General features: G+C 44.2%; 1 protein-coding gene across 2 annotated transcripts in view; it reads left to right on the forward strand.

Annotated features, from left to right (window-relative positions):
* Positions 1–19,548, forward strand: part of TWSG1 (twisted gastrulation BMP signaling modulator 1) — a 47,997-nt gene that overhangs the window by 24,732 nt on the left and 3,717 nt on the right. For both annotated transcript variants that reach the window (XM_049770144.1, XM_049770146.1), the window contains exons 3-4: positions 8,790–8,889; positions 18,226–18,492. In XM_049770144.1, coding sequence (XP_049626101.1) covers positions 8,790–8,889; positions 18,226–18,492 — 367 coding nt within the window. The remainder of the gene's footprint in view (positions 1–8,789; positions 8,890–18,225; positions 18,493–19,548) is intronic.

Raw genomic sequence — 19,548 nt, forward strand, 5'->3', positions numbered from 1 at the left:
ATTCAGTACAGATTTGCATTTTGAGTAGTATTTTCTTTTGTATTTCTTGTACTTTTAAGTTCAAAGGACTTTAGAAATTATTTTTAATGAAAAAATTCATCTTAAAAGTTTGCTTGCTGTCAAAAAAATTAAAGCATACATTTTCAAATATGCTTACAACCAAATATTCAATAATGAGATTTTGAAAATCATGTACAGTGACTAGAAAAGAATGAATTATTTGATGAGCTATCTAAAACTCATATTCATAATCATTTACATTTGGAAATTAGTGTTGTCTTTCTTTTTTTTCTACTTTTTTATGTTTTTGGACCACACCCATCAAGTACTTAATAGTTATTTCTGGCTCTACACTCAGGAATCATTCCTGGCGAACTCAGGGATTGAACCCAAGTCAGCCACATGTGATTAGGACAAGTACCTGACCTACTATACTATCTCTTTAGTCCTGTTTCCAGTTTTACTTGACTTAGAAGTAGTAGTCAGAGTGATCTCCTTATGTTTTTGTTCTTCATTTGCAGTGAAGTTTTTTGTTTGTTTGTTTGGGTCATACTAGGCAATATTCAGGGGTTACTCCTAGCTCTGTGCTAAAAAATTGTTCCTGTCTGGATGGGGGAACCCAGGTTGAGCGCATGCAATGCAAACATCGTACCACTGTGCTATCACTAGCTCTGCAGTGAGTTTTGGTTTTTGTTGTTTTTTTTTGGTTTTTGGGTCACACTTGGCAGCGCTCAGGGGTTGCTCTTGGCTCTACACTCAGAAATTGCTCCTGGCAGGCTCGGGGGACCATATGGGATGCTGGGATTCGAACCACCATCCCTCTGCATGCAAGGCAAACACCCTAACCCCATGATATCTCTCTGGCCCCTGCAGTGACGTTTTTGAGAGCTTTTATGCCATCTATTAAATTTGCATCTATGGGGGCCGCCGAGGTGGCGCTAGAGGTAAGGTGTCTGCCTTGCAAGTGCTAGCCAAGGATCAGGACCGCAGTTCGATCCCCCGGCGTCCCATATGGTCCCCCCAAGCCAGGGGCAATTTCTGAGTGCTTAGCCAGGAGTAACCCCTGAGCATCAAACGGGTGTGGCCGAAAAACAAAAACAAAAACAAAAACAAATTTGCATCTATGCCATCTTTGTCTTGGACAGTGTGAAGTTAAGTGTGCTTTTAAGAATTAAAAGGGGGAGGGGCTGGAGAGATAGCACAGCAGAGTGTTTGCCTTGCAAACAGCCGACCCAGAACCTAAGGTGGTTGGTTCGAATTCCGGCATCCCATTTGGTCCCCTGTGCCTGCCTGGAGCAATTTCTGAGCAGATAGCCAGGAGTAACCCCTGAGCACTGGGGTGTGGCCCCAAAACAACAACAACAAAAAGAATTAAAAAGGCATGAAAAATGCTGAGTAAAAGAATGTTAACATCTTTGCTGGAATCATTTACATCCTGGATTCATTCTGTATACTTACTGAACCCGAGGGCAGGTTGCTTAAGAGAGTTCCACTTACCTCAGGCTAACAGTTGACTGTGTGCTGAGAGACAGTTATCAGTCCTTTCTCCTGGCAGACTTAAACTCAGCCCTGGCTAGTCCATATCTGACTGTTGATAAGCCAGGCACACCCCTGCAGACTGAAAATACTTTGGAGGGACATGCCAAAGCCTAGCTACTTTGCCAGGAGATGCCCTGTGCACTCACCATGCCCTCACCAGCTTTGGGCTTATTGCTCTCTCACCAACTCCTTTGAGCCTCTTCTTTGTTTTTTCGGGTTTTTTTTTGGGGGGGTGCTCAGGGGTTACCCCTGGCTCTGTGCTCAGAAATTGCTCCTGGCAGGCTCAGGGGATATGGGGTGTCAGAATTCGAACCACCATTCATCCTGGATTGGCTGCTTGCAAGGCAAAAGCCCTACCACTGTGCTATCTCTCTGGGCTCCCTTTTAGCCTCTTTTAGTCTACCCAACCCTGAGTTCTCCAGGTACTACCCAAGTATTTATGACCTAGAGGTTGCTGGAGACTGGTGACCCTGAACCTCTTGCCTAGGGTCAATACCCATACCTTCCAAACTCAAGACATAGCTGCTCCAGCATGCTCATGACCTTGATCACCTGCCTGACCTACTAGAACATGATATGGTGGGATTAAATTAATCTGTCTCTTTTTTTTTTTTTTTTTGAGTCACACCCAGCAGCGCTCAAGGGTTACTCCTGGCTCTATGCTCAGAAATCACTCCTGGCAGGCCTGGGGGACCATATGAGACGCTGGGATTCGAACCACCATCCTTCTGCATGCAAGGCAAACACCCTGCCTTCATGCTATCTCTCCGGCCCCAGTCTGTCATTTTTGAGCTCACTATCTCAAAAGGTGTCCAATCAAGAATTGATAAAGGGACGAGTGGGTGGGAAATAATAGCAGATAAAAGGAAGCCCTGGCCAAAAAGAAGAAAAACAATAAAAGTGAGAAAAAGAAAAGTTCGCATTCTATCTCAGTCTCTCTTCCTTTTTCTCTCACACTCCCTGTTCTCACCTATGCCTGGACAGGCAGCAGAACCAGGAAGGGATCTCACAAATATCCTGTACAGTAATCTCACGTATGCCCATGTGGCCATGGCCAGAAACTCAGGAAAGCCAGGATGACGGGTACAGTCCTAGAGAGGCCCAGCAGCAGAGGAGCAAGCCCCAACAAGAAGACACACACGGAGATGGAATTACTCTTGCATCTGAGTTTTGTATGCAAATTTTTCATTCAATTCTCAAGAACATAGTAAATCAGGAAAAATCTCTTTCAGGTTCATGAACATACCTTACCCCTTGCCCAGTCTTGTGTGAAGCAGCAGATAATGGGGAGGTAGAGGAATTCACCACTCACATGATGAATCAGAACCAATGTCTGGAAAAAGAACTCTTAATACATCAGAGCTATGCCAGCTAACTTGGAGAAGACTTCACAACTACAGTCCTAAAGATACTTACCAGAATGAAGAGAGCAACAGAAAAGAACTTTAGCAAAGAAAGAGATACTATAGAAGAGATTTGGAGGAGCTGGAGAGAGCATACAATGGTTAAAATGCTTGCTTTGCATGTAGCCTACCCTAGTTCAGTCCCCAGCACCTCGTGGTCACTCTGCACTCATGGGAGTGGCCTCCAAGCCCTTTGCTAGATGTGACCCAAATCCTCAATACATAAACTGAGGTGACTGGGTTTTGGGCTATACCCAGCATTTACTGGTATTGTTCCTGGCTCTGTGCTCAGGCATCACTCTTCTGGTGGTGCACAGACCACATGTAATGCTGGGAATCAAACCCAGGTCAACTGTGTGAAAGGCAAATGCCTTTCCTGCATAAACTCTTTTTGGTCTCAATAAGTAAAATCAAAAACTTGAATTAGGGGCTGAAGCAATAGCATAGTGGATAGGGCATTTGCCTTGCATGTGGCCAACCCAGGTTTGAACCCCGACATCCCATATGGTCCCCTGAGCCTGCCAGGAGTAATTTCTCATCATAGAGCCAGGAATAACCCCTGTACAGCACAGGGTGTGGCCCCAAAACTTAAAAAAAAATTGAATAAGTAAGAAAAAGTTGGAGAAAACTCCAAGCAGAAACCATAGAAATAAAGAATGTGATAATTGAGCTAGAATGCAGTAGAGGGGAATGGAGGAGCAGAATGGAAGAAACTGAAAACAGAATCAGCAAGCTCCAAGGTAAAGTAGGAAATCACCCACATAAAACAATGAGGATAAGAGCATAAGAGCTATAAGGGAATTTTCACCAAATAGAGGAAGTGGTTAGAAACTCAGGTACAGGATGGATGGAAACACAAACAATTCCAAACAAAATAAGCCTGAGTAGATACATACTAAAACACAATTAAAAAATGATCAGGGCTGGAGAGATTTACAGTACTTGTGTTACACCTAGCCAACCTGGGTTTGATCCCTGCCACCTTGTATGGTCCCTGGACTCCTGATAGGCAGGTTCACAGGGCTCAGAGCCAGGAGTAAGCTCTACATACATCCAGTTGCTAGGCCTTCTGAGCACCATTTGAAAAGCTAAATAAAATAAAGTAAAATGACACAAATCAAAGATGAGGAGAAAAATCTTAAAAGTAGCAAAAGTTAAAAAAAATCAACTATTGGAAGAGCCCAATCAGCCCCAATGTAGGCTGATACCTCTGGAGCGAATATTCTCAGACTCCCTTTCTTCGTGAACCATAGCAAGCCAGCCCCATACCCTACACTTTCACACAGAAATGGCCCAACTCCTCGACTTAACTTTATCAAATTGCCAAGCCACCATTTTTTTTTTTTTTTTTAGTTTTTTGGGTCACACCCAGTGGTGCTCAGGGGTTACTCCTGGCTGTCTGCTCAGAAATAGCTCCTGGCAGGCACGGGGGACCATATGGGACACCGGGATTTGAACCAACCACCTTTGGTCCTGGATCGGCTGCTTGCAAGGCAAACACCGCTGTGCTATCTCTCCGGGCCCGCCAAGCCACCATATTACTTCAGATCTATAAATCCTGAACTGTGCGACATTCAGTATCAGTATAGTAGTACTTTAGTAACACAATGGAGAGATATTGAAGTTATTTCAAGTTGACCTTTGTTGGCCTAAATTTTAATAATTTCATCTGTCTTTGTGTTATAACAAACAATAAGAAGTAAATTTGCTTGTATATGCATACAGGCAGGCTATGGTGGTGGGTGGGAAAATTGATGACAACAGTGAAGGAAGGGTCACACTGTTAGTGGCATTGGTGTCTGAACATGTAATGCCTGCAATGACTATACTATGAACACCTTGGAAAATCACAGTGTCATAACAAAAATTAAAGAAAAAAAAAGAGGGCGGTAGCAGTAGCACAAGCGATAGGGCATTTGTCTTGCACGCAATAACCTAGGGCAGACCATGGTTCAATTCCCCGGCATCCCATTTGGTCCCTCAAGCCAGGAGTGATTTCTGAGCACATAGCCAGGAGTAACCCCTGAGCATCACCGGGTGTCACCCCAAAAAAAGCAAAAAAAAAAATGAGTATCAGCAGATTTCCCCAGAGAAACTACATGCTAGAAGAGAGTGGTATTTCTATACAGTGCTTAGTGGAAAAGCTCTCCAGCCAAGAATAGGATACCCTTGGGACTAGAAGCAATAGCACAACAGGTAAGGTATTTGCCTTGCACACAGCTGACCGTGTTTGATCTTCCACATCCGATATGTCCTCCGAGCTGGCCAGGAGTAATTTCTGAGCACAGAGCCAGGATTAACCTTTGAGAGCCACTGAGTGTGGTACCCCCCCCCAAGAAAATGAGTAGCTACCCAACAAAATTATTCAAATTTGAGAAAGATAATTAAAAGATGATTGAGGGCTGGAGTGAGCAAAGCAGTAGGGTGTTTGCCTTGCACATGTCCAACCTTATGGACCCAGGTTCGATTCCTGGCATCTCATATGGCCCCCCCAAACCTGCCAGGACCTATTTCTGAGCGCAGAGCCAGGAGTAATCCCTGAGCACCACCCGATGTGACCCAAAATCCAAAAAAAATTTTTTTAATTACAGCAGCAGTTTATAATTGCCAGTAAAATCAGCAATCAGCAATAAAGTTTTCTTTCTTTTTTTTTTTTTTTTTTGGTTTTTGGGTCTCACCCGGCAGTGCTCAGGAGTTACTCCTGGCTCCATGCTCAGAAGTCGCTCCTGGCGAGCACGGGGGACCATATGGGACGCCGGGATTCGAACCGATGACCTTTTGCATGAGAGGCAAACGCCTTACCTCCATGCTATCTCTCCGGCCCCAAAGTTTTCTTTATGAACTTCTATAAAAGGAAAAGAAACCCCACTTGTAAATAATAGATTAAAATAACCTCAAAATATGGGAAAAGAAGATTATAACAGGGACTCTTCTTGTTTACTGATTATTTCTTGTTACCTCCACTCTGTTCAGAAAAATTTTAAGATACTGTATTTTTTCTGTTCTAACATTTTATTTGATTTGCAGAAAGACCAAATAAATTTTATTTCTCTTTCTTTATATATCATATATATATATATAAAGCATATTTTCCATACCATCGTTGAATAGTTATAATTGATGTTTGGTGGTTTTTTAAAACTCAGCATTTGGTTTAAGTCAGGGTTGGTCTATATTAATTTTCTTCTAAGAATGAATTATGTTTTACTAATTCTTTTCTTAAGTAATTTTGAATTATGTCCCAGATGTTTCATATCTTTTATTCTGAATCTGGGTTCTATTTTATTTCTCAGGAAGGGGGGTTATAGAGCAGATAGTTGGCTATCACCCGTTTTTAAGTGGTGATGCTTGAGAGCAGTCTTCTTCCTCTACCCTTTCCTTGCCTGTAGAGCTGTGATGAGCAGCACTGTATTTGGCTGTGGTGCTCAGAAATCTTGTCCATAGGGTTAAGCGTACATGCTCAACTGCATTGCAGGCTGGGCAATACACTCTGTTTCAGCTGCTGTGTTCATCCATGTTCCTTTGGGGGAGAGGGTGTTTCTGGACCACAGCCAATGGTGCTCGGGTTAATCCTGCTTCTATGGTCAGAACTATCACTCCTGGCAAAAGTCGGAGCAGTGGCACAAGCAGTAAGGCATCTGCCTTGCATTCACTAACCTAGGATGGACCACGGTTCGATTCCCGGTGTCCCATATGGTCCCCCAAGTCAGGAGCGATTCCTGAGCATCACTGGGTATGGCCCAAAAAGCAAAAAAAAAGAAAGGAAGGAAGGAAGGAAGGAAGGAAGGAAGGAAGGAAGGAAGGAAGGAAGGAAGGAAGGAAGGAAGGAAGGAAGGAAGGAAGGAGGGAAGGAGGGAGGGAGGGAGGGAGGGAGGAAGGGGAAGGGAAGGGAAGGAGGGAGGGAGGGAGGAAGGGAGGAATCATTCCTGACAGGCTCAGGGTACCATATGAGATATCAGGGATCAAACCTGGGTTGGCTGCATGCAAGGCAAACACCCTACCCACTCTGCTCTCTCTCTGGCCACTCAGGAATGTTCTTATTAGAGGTTAAGACTATGAAAGCAAGCAGAAACCTCTGGCTTTTTTTTTTTTTTTTTTTTTTTTGGTTTTTGGGTCACACCCACTCAGGGGTTACTCCTGGCTCTATGCTCAGAAATCACTCCTGGCAGGCTCGGGGGACCATATGGGATGCCGGGATTCGAACCAATGACCTCCTGCATGAAAGGCAAACGCACTACCTTCATGCTATCTCTCCACCCCAAACTTCTGGGGGGGGGGTTTAAATATAGTCTGGAGAAAATTCCTTTTTGTTTGTTTTGGGGCCATACTCTGTGATGCTTTCATGGAGTCTCAAACCTCTGCAAAAGTTAGTGTCTTAGTAAGTTACCATTTGTTCAGCTCTTTCATAAGCTAGCCTTTTGTGCCCATCACCCTTTGTCGAACTCTTTTGTTGGTTAGCTGTTCAGACTCATATCCACAGGGTGGTTTTTCTAGGTTCATTTCTGAGTCAATCAGCTACAGCTTTATGGGGATGCAGCTGTTCACGTGACCTTCTTCAAGGCATTTTGTCACAGCTGGGCAACTTTAAAAGGGTTCAGGCTTCCTAAAACCTGAACTCGGGACAGAGGTGATGTGTCTTCTTCTGAATTTTATGAACCCCAGCGAGTCTTGAGATCTCCTACAGTTCAGGGGCCTAGGAAGGTACCTCGTCTCTTATCACAGAGCTCTGAAGTTCCTTAAGCAGTGACGGGGGAAGTAATCACTACCTTCTTTGAGAGTACTGAATCTATTACAGAAGGCACACTGTATATGCAGGTTAGTGAAGAACAGTGTTTATTTTATTTTGTTAGACAGGGAAATCAAATCTTTACTCTTGAAACCAAGACTTACATCTGAATAGCAGTTTTTAAAAGACACTTTTATTGGGGCCGGAGAGATAGCATGGAGGTAGGGCATTTGCCTTGCATGCATAAGGACATTGGTTCGAATCCTGGCATCTCATATGGTACCCCGAGCCTGCCAGGAGCGATTTCTGAGCGTAGAGCCAGGAGTAACCCCTGAGCACTGCCAGGTGTAACCCGAAAACCAAAAAAAAAAGAAAAGATACTTTTATGGGGGCAGGACCCAGTAGGGTGGGTGCTTGTCTAGCACCCAAAACTTGGGTTTGATCCTTTGCATCCCATATGGTTTCCCAAGCACCATCAGGCATAATTTCTGAATAAAACACCAGGAGTAATCCCTGAGCACTGCCCAAAATCAAAAATAAAAAGATATTTTTATTTACCCTTTACATATCAAGAAACTGGAGTTTCCTATTACAGATGATCTCTTTTTTTTTTTTTTTTTTTGGTTTTTGGTTTTTGGGCCACACCCAGCAGTGCTCAGGGGTTACTCCTGGCTGTCTGCTCAGAAATAGCTCCTGGCAGGCACGGGGGACCATATGGGACACCGGGATTCGAACCAACCACCTTAGGTCCTGCTTGCAAGGCAAATGCCGCTTGCTATCTCTCTGGGCCCACAGATGATCTCTTATATTAATTTGGTAACTTACTGAGTCTACAAGCTGAAAAGTTTTTTTTTTCTGTACCGAATTATTTTCTAGAGGAGGGGTACAATTTTGCGTGTTAAATGGTATCTTTGTTGAAAATAAGCTAAAAGTAGTATCCAAGATGCCTTTACTGAATGTGCCCCATAAAAGTATTGTGTTGTAGATACTGATATTCCATCAAATTGGTTGTGCCACTGAGTGAAAACTATTTCAGGTAAATTACTAGAAATGCCAATAGTGCAAGGTTTTCGCTGTAAGTACAGTTGTTGAGAATCTAAATCCAGCCTCTGTCGTTCCAGGAGCTCTGCCAGTGCCGGCCGGGAGAAGGAAACTGCTCGTGCTGCAAGGAGTGCATGCTGTGCCTGGGGACGCTGTGGGACGAGTGCTGCGACTGTGTGGGTGAGCACGCGTGGGAAGCCAGGCAGCCTCTAGTGTGGCAATTGCCTTTGCTTCTGGCGAATAGTGGGCATGTGGAAAATTGGAAGTACTTGCTCTTGGGAGGGATTCTTTTACTTTTTTTGGTTTGTTTTTGGGTCACACCCGGCAGCGCTCAGGGATTACTCCTGGCTCTATGCTCAGAAATTGCCGTGGCAGGCTTGGGGACCATATGGGATACCAGAATTCTAACCACCATCCTTCTGCACACAAGTTTTTTTGTTTTTTTTTTTTTGGTTTTTGGTTTTTGGGCCATACCCGGCAGTGCTCAGAGGTTACTCCTGGCTGTCTGCTCAGAAATAGCTCCTGGCAGGCATGGGGGACCATATGGGACACCTGGATTCGAACCAACCACCTTAGGTCCTGAATCATCTGCTTGCAAGGCAAACACCACTGTGCTGTCTCTCCGGGCCTACCATCCTTCTGCACACAAGACAAACACTCTACCTTCATGCTATCTCTCTGGCCCCTGATTCTTCTACCTTTTTTTTTTTTTTTTTTAAATACTAAGTTCTTTGGTTGAGAAGTGTGCTTGAGATAGGGACCAAAGTGAGATTTGCCTTGCACATAGCTGACCTGGGTTTGATCCCAGCACCCCTTATGGTCCCTTGAGCCTGCCAAGAGTGATTCCTGAGCATAGAGACCAGAGTAAATCCTGAGCACAGCCAGGTATGGTACAAAACAAAACAAAACAAAAAGGGGCCAGAGAGATAGCTTGAAGGTAAGGCGTTTGCTTTGCATGCAGAAGGTCATTGGTTCAAATCCCGGTGTCCCATATGGTCCCTCGAGCCTGCCAGGAGCGATTTCTGAGCATAGAGCCAGGAGTGACCCCTGAGCGCTACTGGGTGTGACCCCCAAAAAAAATAAAAAAAGAAGAATGCATTGTATTATGGTTTTAAGTAAAACAAAAAAAAAGGTACCTAGTATATTCAAAAATATGTTCTTTCCTTTATAAAAGTCTTCTATAAGCACACGGGGAGGGAGGCATGAGGTATGATTTTGCCATCTCTCTGGTATCAGCTCTGGCCCGTCAAACTAACAAATTACATCAAACAGAATAGTAGGGAAAAAAAGAATGAATTGAATTCATGGAATCTATGGAAAATTTAATTTATAAAGCTATGAAGGTGACAATAAATAGAACAGACTGAGCAGAACTATCTTGAGCTAAGGAATGTGACAGGTACCTAGGACCTAAGGGGAGAGGCCTGCACCTGAAAGCTTTAGCTGTATGGAGGGCCAGACGACATGCCCAGTATGTATGAGACCTTAAGCTCAATCCCTGGAACTGCATGGCTTCCTTCCCTGAACACTGCTAACTGAGATCTGGTGGCCCCTGACTTGTCAGCTGGGCACTGCCAGGACAGCCATCTCTTGGAGTGGCCCTGACTTACCTCCTCACCCCCACTAGCCGCACATGTGGGTAGCTGGACTTTAATGATAATCATTTCTCTGGATGACCACAGGATCCGTTTATCTTAGTTTTTTGTTCCTTTTGTTTTTTTTTGGTTTTTGGTTTTTGGGTCATACCCAGCAGCGCTCAGGGGTTACTCCTGGCTCTACACTCAGAAATCTCCCCAGGCAGGCTCGGGGGACCATACGGGATGCCAGGATTCAAACCACCAACCTTCTGCATGCAAGGCAAATGCCTTAACTCCATGCTATCTCTTTGGCCTCGAGTTTACCTTAGTTTTTTTTATATCAAGGTGACTCAGATGGGTAAAAGCCAACTGAACATCTTGTAAAAGGCTACTTAAACAGTTTTTGGGAGACCTCTCACTAAAAAAGATCCTTGAGAAACTAAAAGCTCTTTTCAAGGTCATTCTAGGAGCAGACTTTAAGATGTATTAAGTAGGAAAAGCAAAGTACAAAGTGTATTTATAAAATATCATTTTGGACTGAAGCAATAACACAGTGGATAGACATAAGCATAGGCAATCCAGTTCAATCTCTGATATCCCAATATGGTCACCCAAGCCACCATGATTAATTTCTGAGGGCAAAGCCAGAAGTAAGCCCTGTGTGCTGCTGGTGTGGCCCAAAAACAAAACCAAAAAACTATCATTTGTGTTGATTTATTCACTTGCATATTTTTTGGGTTTTGACCCATACCAGAGGCACTTAGGGACTATTCCTGCTCAGGAGCAACACCTGCTGGTGCTTGGGAGACCATATGTGTTGCTGGGGATTGAACCAGGACCTGCAGGGTACCAGGCAAGTGCCTTACCTTCTCAGGCTTCATAACATACGTACTTTCTAACTTTAAAAATGTACTTGTGGGGCCGGGCGGTGGCGCAAGAGGTAAGGTGCCTGCCTTGCCTGTGCTAGCCTTGGACGGACCACAGTTCGATCCCCCGGCGTCCCATATGGTCCCCCAAGCCAGGAACAACTTCTGAGCGCATAGCCAGGAGTAACCCCTGAGCGTTACTGGGTGTGGCCCAAAAACCAAAAAAAAAAAAATGTACTTGTGGGCCGGCGAGGTGGTAAGGTGTCAGCCTTGCAAGCACTAGCCAAGGAAGGACCGCAGTTCGATCCCCGGCATCCCATATGGTCCCCCCAAGCCAGGAGCAATTTCTGAGCACTTAGCCAGGAGTAACCCCTGAGCATCAAATGGGTGTGGCCCAAAAAATAGAAAAAAAAAGTACTTGTACACTGCTGGTGGTGATTGTTGACTGATCCACCCATTTTGGAAAACAATATGTACACACTCAGACAAACTAGGAATAGAGCTTCATATGACCCAGCAGTTCTATTTCTTAGCATCAACTCTGGCAGTCCAAAAACTATTCAGAAAAGACATCTGCACTCCTGTGTTCATTGCAGCACTGTTCAAAATAGCCAAAATCTGGAAACAGCACATGTCCGAGGACAGGTGAATGGATAAGGAAACTGGTATAAATATACAATGAAATACTATTTGGCTATAAGAAATAATGAAATTATGCAGTTGGGGTGTGTTGTCAAAATTATGTGCAGAGGAAACCCCTGTTAATAGTACTGTAAACCACAGAATTTTTTTTTTTGGGCCACACCCGGCGGTGCTCAGGGGTTACTCCTGGCTGTCTGCTCAGAAATAGCTCCTGGCGGGCCCGGAGAGATAGCACAGCGGCATTTGCCTTGCAAGCAGCCGATCTAGGACCAAAAGGTGGTTGGTTCAAATCCCGATGTCCCATATGGTCCCCTGTGCCTGCCAGGAGCTATTTCTGAGCAGACAGCCAGGAGTAACCCCTGAGCACCGCAGGGTGTGGCCCAAAAACCAAAAAAAAAAAAAAAAAAGAAAGAAAGAAAGAAAGAAATAGCTCCTGGCAGGCACAGGGGACCATATGGGGCACCGGGATTCGAACCAACCACCTTTGGCCCTGGATCGGCTGCTTACAAGGCAAACACCGCTGTGCTGTTTCTCCAGGCCCAAACCACAGAATTTTAATAAAATGTTTTTAATAAAATAAAAATTAAAAGCATAGTCTAAATGTAAAAAAATAATGCAATTTGCTGTCATGTGATGGATCTAGAGTATCAAGTATCATGCTGCATGAAGTTAGTAAGATAAGGGCCAGATACAGAATGATCTTTCATATGTGCAATGTGAAAAGACATTGTAGGAGTATAACAAGTACCCAAAGGAAACAGAAACCAAGAATTTAGGTAGGAACCTTAAATCAGGGAACGGATGGAGAATTAGGATGAAGCCAGGACACTGGAACAAGTAGTGGAGGGAAATGATCATGCTCAGGGAGGTGGTGAAGGATTGTGCTCTGCAAGAAACCCTGCCATCAACAGTTTTATAAACCATGGTACCTAAAGTAGAATTGGAAAAAAATGTTTGTTTGTTTTTTTGTTTTTGTTTTTGTTTTTGGGCCACACCCTGTGACGCTCAGGGGTTACTCCTGGCTATGCGCTCAGAAGTTGCTCCTGGCTTCTTGGGGGACCATATGGGGCACCGGGGGATCGAACCGCGGTCCGTCCTAGGCTAGCGCAGGCAAGGCAGGCACCTTACCTCCAGCGCCACCGCCCGGCCCCGGAAAAAAATGTTTTAAAATAAAATCAATATGGGCTGGAGATAGTACAGCAGGTAGGCTACTACACTGTAGTCGACATGCTACATATTGTCCCCTGAGTCTTGCCAGAGTGATTCCTGAGAGCAGAGCCAGGAGTAAGTCCTGTGTATGACCAGATGTGCCCCTCCCACCAAAAAAAAAAAATACCCACAAAACTAAAAACAAAAAGTACCAGTAATTCAGCATAATAAGTATTTATTCTAAGCCCCAATGAAAGGACCAAGTGATGACATACTGAACATGTGCTCTAGAAGCAGGAGGCCCTGGTCAGGTCTCCAGCGCTACCTGATCCCTTGAGCACTGCTGGAAGGGACTGAATTCCCAGGCACCAATCTGGGAGTAGTCCCTGAGCCTATCAGGTATGACCCAAAAACAAAGAGCCAAGGCCCTAATGATGATCATAATTTTCCAGACTTTTTCCTTGAAAATAGTTTTTCTCTTAAGGGATAGTCTTCTCAAACTTAACCATTGTAAATGTTATATTTGGCTGAATATGTATGTCAGACTTGATAAGACAAAGGATATGTTTTTGTTTGTTGAGTTTTCATTTGCTAAATATGTTTGATTAATACAAATGTTTGTGATAGTTCTCCAAAAAGTACCTAAGGACATAAGAAACAAGAGTTGGGGCCGGGCGGTGGCGCTAAAGGTAAGGTGCCTGCCTTGCCTGCGCTAGCCTTGGACGGACTGCGGTTCGATCCCCCGGTGTCCCATATGGTCCCCCAAGCCAGGAGCAACTTCTGAGCACATAGCCAGGAAGTAACCCCTGAGTGTTACCGGGTGTGGCCCAAAAACCAAAAAAAAAAAAAAAAAAAAAGAAACAAGAGTTATTCATGCCTGTTTGGGGCTTACTTTTTTTTCCTGTTTTGTTTTGTTTTGTTTTGTTTTTTTCTTTCCATTTTTGGGACACACTCAGTGGCACTCAGAGGTTACTCCTGGCTCTGCACTCAGAAATTACTCCTGGCAGGCTCGAGGGACCATATTGGATGTTAAGGATTGAACCCAGGTTAACTATGTGCAAGACAGAAGCCCTGCCCACTGTGTTATTGCTCTGTGTTATTGCTCCAGCCCCCTTGGGCTTACTTGTAAAGCTGATGGTTTAATTTAGAAACATGATCAAATTGAGTTTAATTTATTCATTTGGTCAGATATCCAGTATTTAGTCCCAAAATGACCCGATTACAAATGCTTTCTACTACTAATAGTAGCTTTATTTCTTTTCCTTTTTCTTCCTCTTCCTTTGTTTCTTGTTTTTTTGGCCCACCCTGACTGCAGTCATGGCTTATTCCTGGCTCTGCCCTAAAGGATCACTCCTGACAGGACTCAGATTGCCATATGGGGTGCTGGAGATTGAATCTAGGTCAGATGTGTGCAGGGCACAGGCCTTACTCACTCTGCTATTCTCTGTAGCCCTAGTAGCTGCTTCTTTAGAGTGAATTTTCCTCAAGGACAATCAAAGAATCATGAAATTCCTTTTTTAAACATCCAAACTCTGTTATGTAAAATATGAGTCACAGCATAATGTTTAGGAACAATTCCAATAACCTTTTTCCCCATTTCAAACTATTAAGTAAGCTACATAGCTTAAATAGCATCCTTGTTTTTAAAAAAAAAACAACAGTATATTTGGTTTTAGGACCATACTTAACTATGATCACGGGAATACTTTTGGCTCAGTGCTCAGGGAGCACTCCTGGTGGAATTCTTTGGACCATATGTGGTGCTAGGATTGAACCTTGATCAGCCTTACACAGTACAAGCACTTAAACCCCTGTACTATCTCTCCAGTCCAGCAACTTTTAAGTTCTAAGGATTTTCACATATTAACCCATTAAGTCCTGATCATGAACTTAAGGAGTATAAAGATTTTATATCCGCCTGATAAGAAACTGAGGCATAAAGTTTGAACAACCTAGGACCGGCGAGATAGCATGTCCTCCGTGCCTGCCAGGGACGATTTCTGAGCGTAGAGCCAGGAGTAACCCCTGAGTGCTGCCCGGTATGACCCCCCCCCCAAAAAAAAAAAAGTTTGAACAACTTCCCTCAGCACCAACTTTTCAAGGAAATTCAGAACTCAAAAGCAGGCAGTCTGGCTTTTTAGGATCTTACATTGCCTCTGGCTCAGCTCTTTTTGACATTCTGCATCTACTCTGCTTTGAAAGGCTTTGTATAATGAGAATCACTCCAGAGAGGGCAGGTGGGAATGAGGTTTTTAGATTTGTGAAAACCGGCTGTGGGCTTTCAAAAAGGAAGGCAAAGCTGCTCTGGCTGGCTCTGTTTCTCAGTAAAAAGCTGTTATTTATCCCAGCAGTACTTCCTACCTCACTGCAGCTTCTACAGATTAGCAGAGGAATTGTCTCCTTTATTTTTGTTGGTAATTTATAGTTTAAAAATAATGGGAATTGTCTTGTTTCTTTCTCGATAAATTTTTGAGAGGGTGTAGGGGTGCCCACACCTGAGAATGCTCATGAATTACTCCTGGTAGTAGGATGAGGCTTGGGGTACCATATAGGGTGTTGGGGATCAAAACCAAGTCGGCTTGTATAGGACAAGCACCCTATTCCCTGTATTCTCTCCAACCCCTGTATTTATTTTAATGACCTTTTCAGATTGTGTATATTGTTTTTTGCTACTGCATCAAAACGGACAAGTGGTAGTTTCTTAAAAAGTCCCATTTAAGTAGAATTAAAACTAGATGAAATTCTTCATACTACTATGAACTATTTGATACCCTGTTACATAAGAATTGATTGGTGCAGGATGCCTGTCTGCAATACCTTCTGTCTATCCTCTGCCTTCCACCAGCTCTTCAAATTGGGAGCCATGCACCTGTACCCTCCAGAGCCAGCCCTCCATTCAGGGCCAGCGGGGGGGGGGGTCGGGGGGGGTACCAGAGACAAAGAAACATGCAGAGCTCAACTGACATACAGAGCTCAAAGTGAACAACCCGTTCCTGACTTATCCTCAGGTGTCTGCAGAGTACATGGCAGCTGGCCTCAGACCTGCACCTTGAAGCAGAGGGGAGGGGAGGGGAATACTTGTCTTGCAAGGTGAGGCTGTGAGCTTCATTCTCAGTGCCGCCCCTTGTGGCAGGACTTTGTTCTGTGACTGCAGGACCACTCAGGGCTGCAACAAAGCCTGAGGTCTCCAAGGGAACCATAGTTAGATGTGTTCGAGCATTGAGACTCTGATGTGGGGCCGGCGAGGTGGCGCTAGAGGTAAGGTGTCTGCCTTGCAAGCGCTAGCCAAGGAAAGAACCACGGTTCGATCCCCCAGCGTCCCACATGGTCCCCCCAAGCCAGGGGCAATTTCTGAGCGCGTAGCCAGGAGTAATCCCAAACGGGTGTGGCCTGAAAAACCAAAAAAAAGAAAAAAGAAAAAAGAGACTCTGATGTGTGATCCCCAACCAGCACTGAAACCACAATGACAAACACCTAACAAATGTGTGTGTGACATCTAACCACTGCAACAATAACAGTGCAAAGGAGACAATGAATAAATAGAACAATAAAATCCAGTACTGATAATGAAAATGACTCAAAAGGAATCTTGGGCTGGAAAGGCAATACAGTGGGAAAAGGTCACAAGTCTGACCCAGGTTAAATCCCCAGCACCACACATAGTGTCCTAAGACTCACCAGGAATGATTCCTGAGCACAGAGCCATAAGTAAGACTTGAGCACTATGAGGTATGCCCCACACAAGGGAACCTCAAAATTAAAACTTCCTGTCTTTCTGAGCTCTAGGAGGAGCAGAGAGGAAGCCACAGCCAGAATGTGGTTATGGGTGAGAATTGGGCAGGCAGCAGCACAGACCCATAAATCATCTCTGGGCTCCATCTTTGCTAGGCCGCTGCTGCAGCCCCAGCAAGGCTGGCAATAGGTAGAACTATAGAGGCTGTTCAGTGTCTCATCAAGTCATTTGTAGACCATGAACAGATGTATGCAAATGGGGGCCGGAGCGATAGTGCAGTGGATAGAATGTTTGTCTTGCAGTCAGCTGACCTGGGTTTGATTCCCAGCATCCCATGGCAGAAATAATTTCCAAACTCAGAGCCAGGAGTAAGTAACTGCTAAGTGCTGCTGTCCGGTGTGACCCAAAAATAAACAAACTAAAAAGAAACTTATACAGAATGAATAAACCAAACAAACCTTTAGCCCTTCCTGATTGTCAGAGAGGAAGACAAAGGGGTTGCTTGGTTGGTGTGTATTATGGTGATTTTCAGGTGTACAATTTGAAATCACAGTGTTGGAAGCCAATAGAAACTTGCTAAACTAGATGTGTAAATGTAAAAGAAGAAAGATAAAGTATAAAATAAATAGTTTATGTATATGGAATTCATACATTTGACTTACTTTCAGATTTTTTATTTTGGGGAAAATTATATTAAATGAGTAAATGCTAAAATAAAAATTAAATGAGTAGGGGTCAGAGCGGTGGCCCAAGAAGCAGAGCATTTGCCTTGCGTGTGCTAACCTAGGACAGAGCATGGTTCAATTCCCTGGCATCACATATGGTCCCCCAAGTCAGGAGCAATTTCTGAGCTCATAGCCAGGAGTAACCCTTGAATGTCACCAGGTGTGGCCCCAAGCCCCCCCTCCCAAATTAAATGAGTAGCTTTTAAAACTATTGTGCTAGATAGTAGCTCAAAAGAGTAGTATAGAGGCTTTGCATGTGGGAGTCCCGGTTACAATCCCTGAGCACCACTGGGAGTGATCCCCACTGGGTGTGGCCCAAAAAGGTAAGCAAACAAAGAAAACATACTGTTAAAATAAACCAAGGGAACACACAAAAGTATGGTTAAAAAGTTTAACACACAAAGCTTCTGGAAGTTCAGGGACTCTGTTTCAGTTATTGTCACTACTAAATAGGCTATATCCTTAAACCTGGTGATTTAAACAGTCACTAGCATCTCCTTGGCTTATGAACCTGAATTGGGAGTAGATGCTCTCTGTTCCATACTAGAATAATTAGCCTCTTCTCCCATGAGCCCTGGTTTCTCTCAGTGGAAGAGAGTGTTTAGGAAACAGAACCTGGGCTCTTGCAATGCTTCCTGCTACTATGAAATCACTTCACGTCCCTCTTAGCAGGGAATCTTGGGGAAATACCACCCTGAACTGTCAAAGCCACAGAATCTTACTTAACAGGTTGGTGCCGTGATGCTGGCAGTTGCTCTCAGTAACCTGTGATATTACAGTAAGAAAATGAAGTGTCATATCTTTGCCCTTTCTCCTTGCCTAAGGTATGTGCAATCCTCGGAACTACAGTGACACACCTCCGACATCTAAGAGCACCGTGGAGGAGCTCCATGAGCCGATCCCGTCCCTCTTCCGGGCGCTCACAGAAGGAGACACGCAGTTGAACTGGAACATCGTTTCCTTCCCAGTTGCAGAAGAACTCTCCCACCATGAGAATCTGGTGTCCTTTCTAGAAACTGTGAACCAGCCACACCACCAGAATGTGTCTGTTCCCAGCAATAACGTGCATGCACCTTATTCCAGTGACAAAGGTAAATGCTACCAGTTGGCTTTCTCCAGGTTCTGTGAAACCTGTATCAAGATTATCTTTCAGGGGCCGGAGAGATAGCATGGAGGTAAGGCGTTTGCCTTTCATGCAGGAGGTCATCGGATCGAATCCTGGCGCCCCATATGGTCCCCCGTGCCTGCCAGGAGCAATTTCTGAGCCTGGAGCCAGGAATAACCCCTGAGCACTGCCGGGTGTGACCCAAAATAAAGGATACAACTGCTAAAAAAAAAAAAAAAAAAAAAAGATTATCTTTCAGAACAGCTGTGGGTTTTAAGTTTGGGAAGGTCCCAAGTACAGTTTGGACTTTAATTACTTTAACCCCTAAACTGGCAAAGAGCCATGTCACCCATGCCATCACCATACTTCATATTTCTGGCAATAGAGCTATTTTGTAAAATAGGTGGTCTGCTTCCAAGTTTGATACTCACCTCTGATTGTTCTTTAGTTAAGAAATCAGCTGCAAGGGCTGGAGAGATGGCACAGCAGTAGAGCATTTGCCTTGCCTTGCACGCGGCTGACCCGGGACAAACCCAGGTTTGATTTCTAGCATCCCATATGATGCCCCCCCAAGTCTGTTAGGATCAATTCCTGAGCGCAGAGCCAGGAGTAACCCCTGAGTGCTGCTGGGTGTGGGCCAAAACCCCAAAAGGGAAGAAGAGAGGAAGGGAAGGAGGAAGGGAGGGAGGGAGAGAAGGAAGGAAAATATGTGAAAATCTGTGCTTTTTCAAACAGAAGATGTATTATACTGTGGAAAGAGTGAGACAGGAAAATTTATTTCTTAAAATATGAGGTGAATTATACATAAATATTATGGAATGATAATCATTTTATTGGACTTTTTTTTTGTTCTCTCCATCATTAATTACTTCTACCTGTCCAAAATAGTGTAAACTTTCGACATGAGTAAAAGCAATGGCCAGAGAATTAGTACAGCTGGTTGGGTGCTTTCTTTGCACATAGCTGACCCCCATTTGATTCCTGGCACTGCATATGGTTCCTTGAGCCCAAAAGAAGTGATCCCTGAGCACAGAAATAGGAC

The sequence above is a fragment of the Suncus etruscus genome, chromosome 3 (assembly GCF_024139225.1).
Source record: "Suncus etruscus isolate mSunEtr1 chromosome 3, mSunEtr1.pri.cur, whole genome shotgun sequence".
Lineage (NCBI taxonomy): Eukaryota > Metazoa > Chordata > Mammalia > Eulipotyphla > Soricidae > Suncus > Suncus etruscus.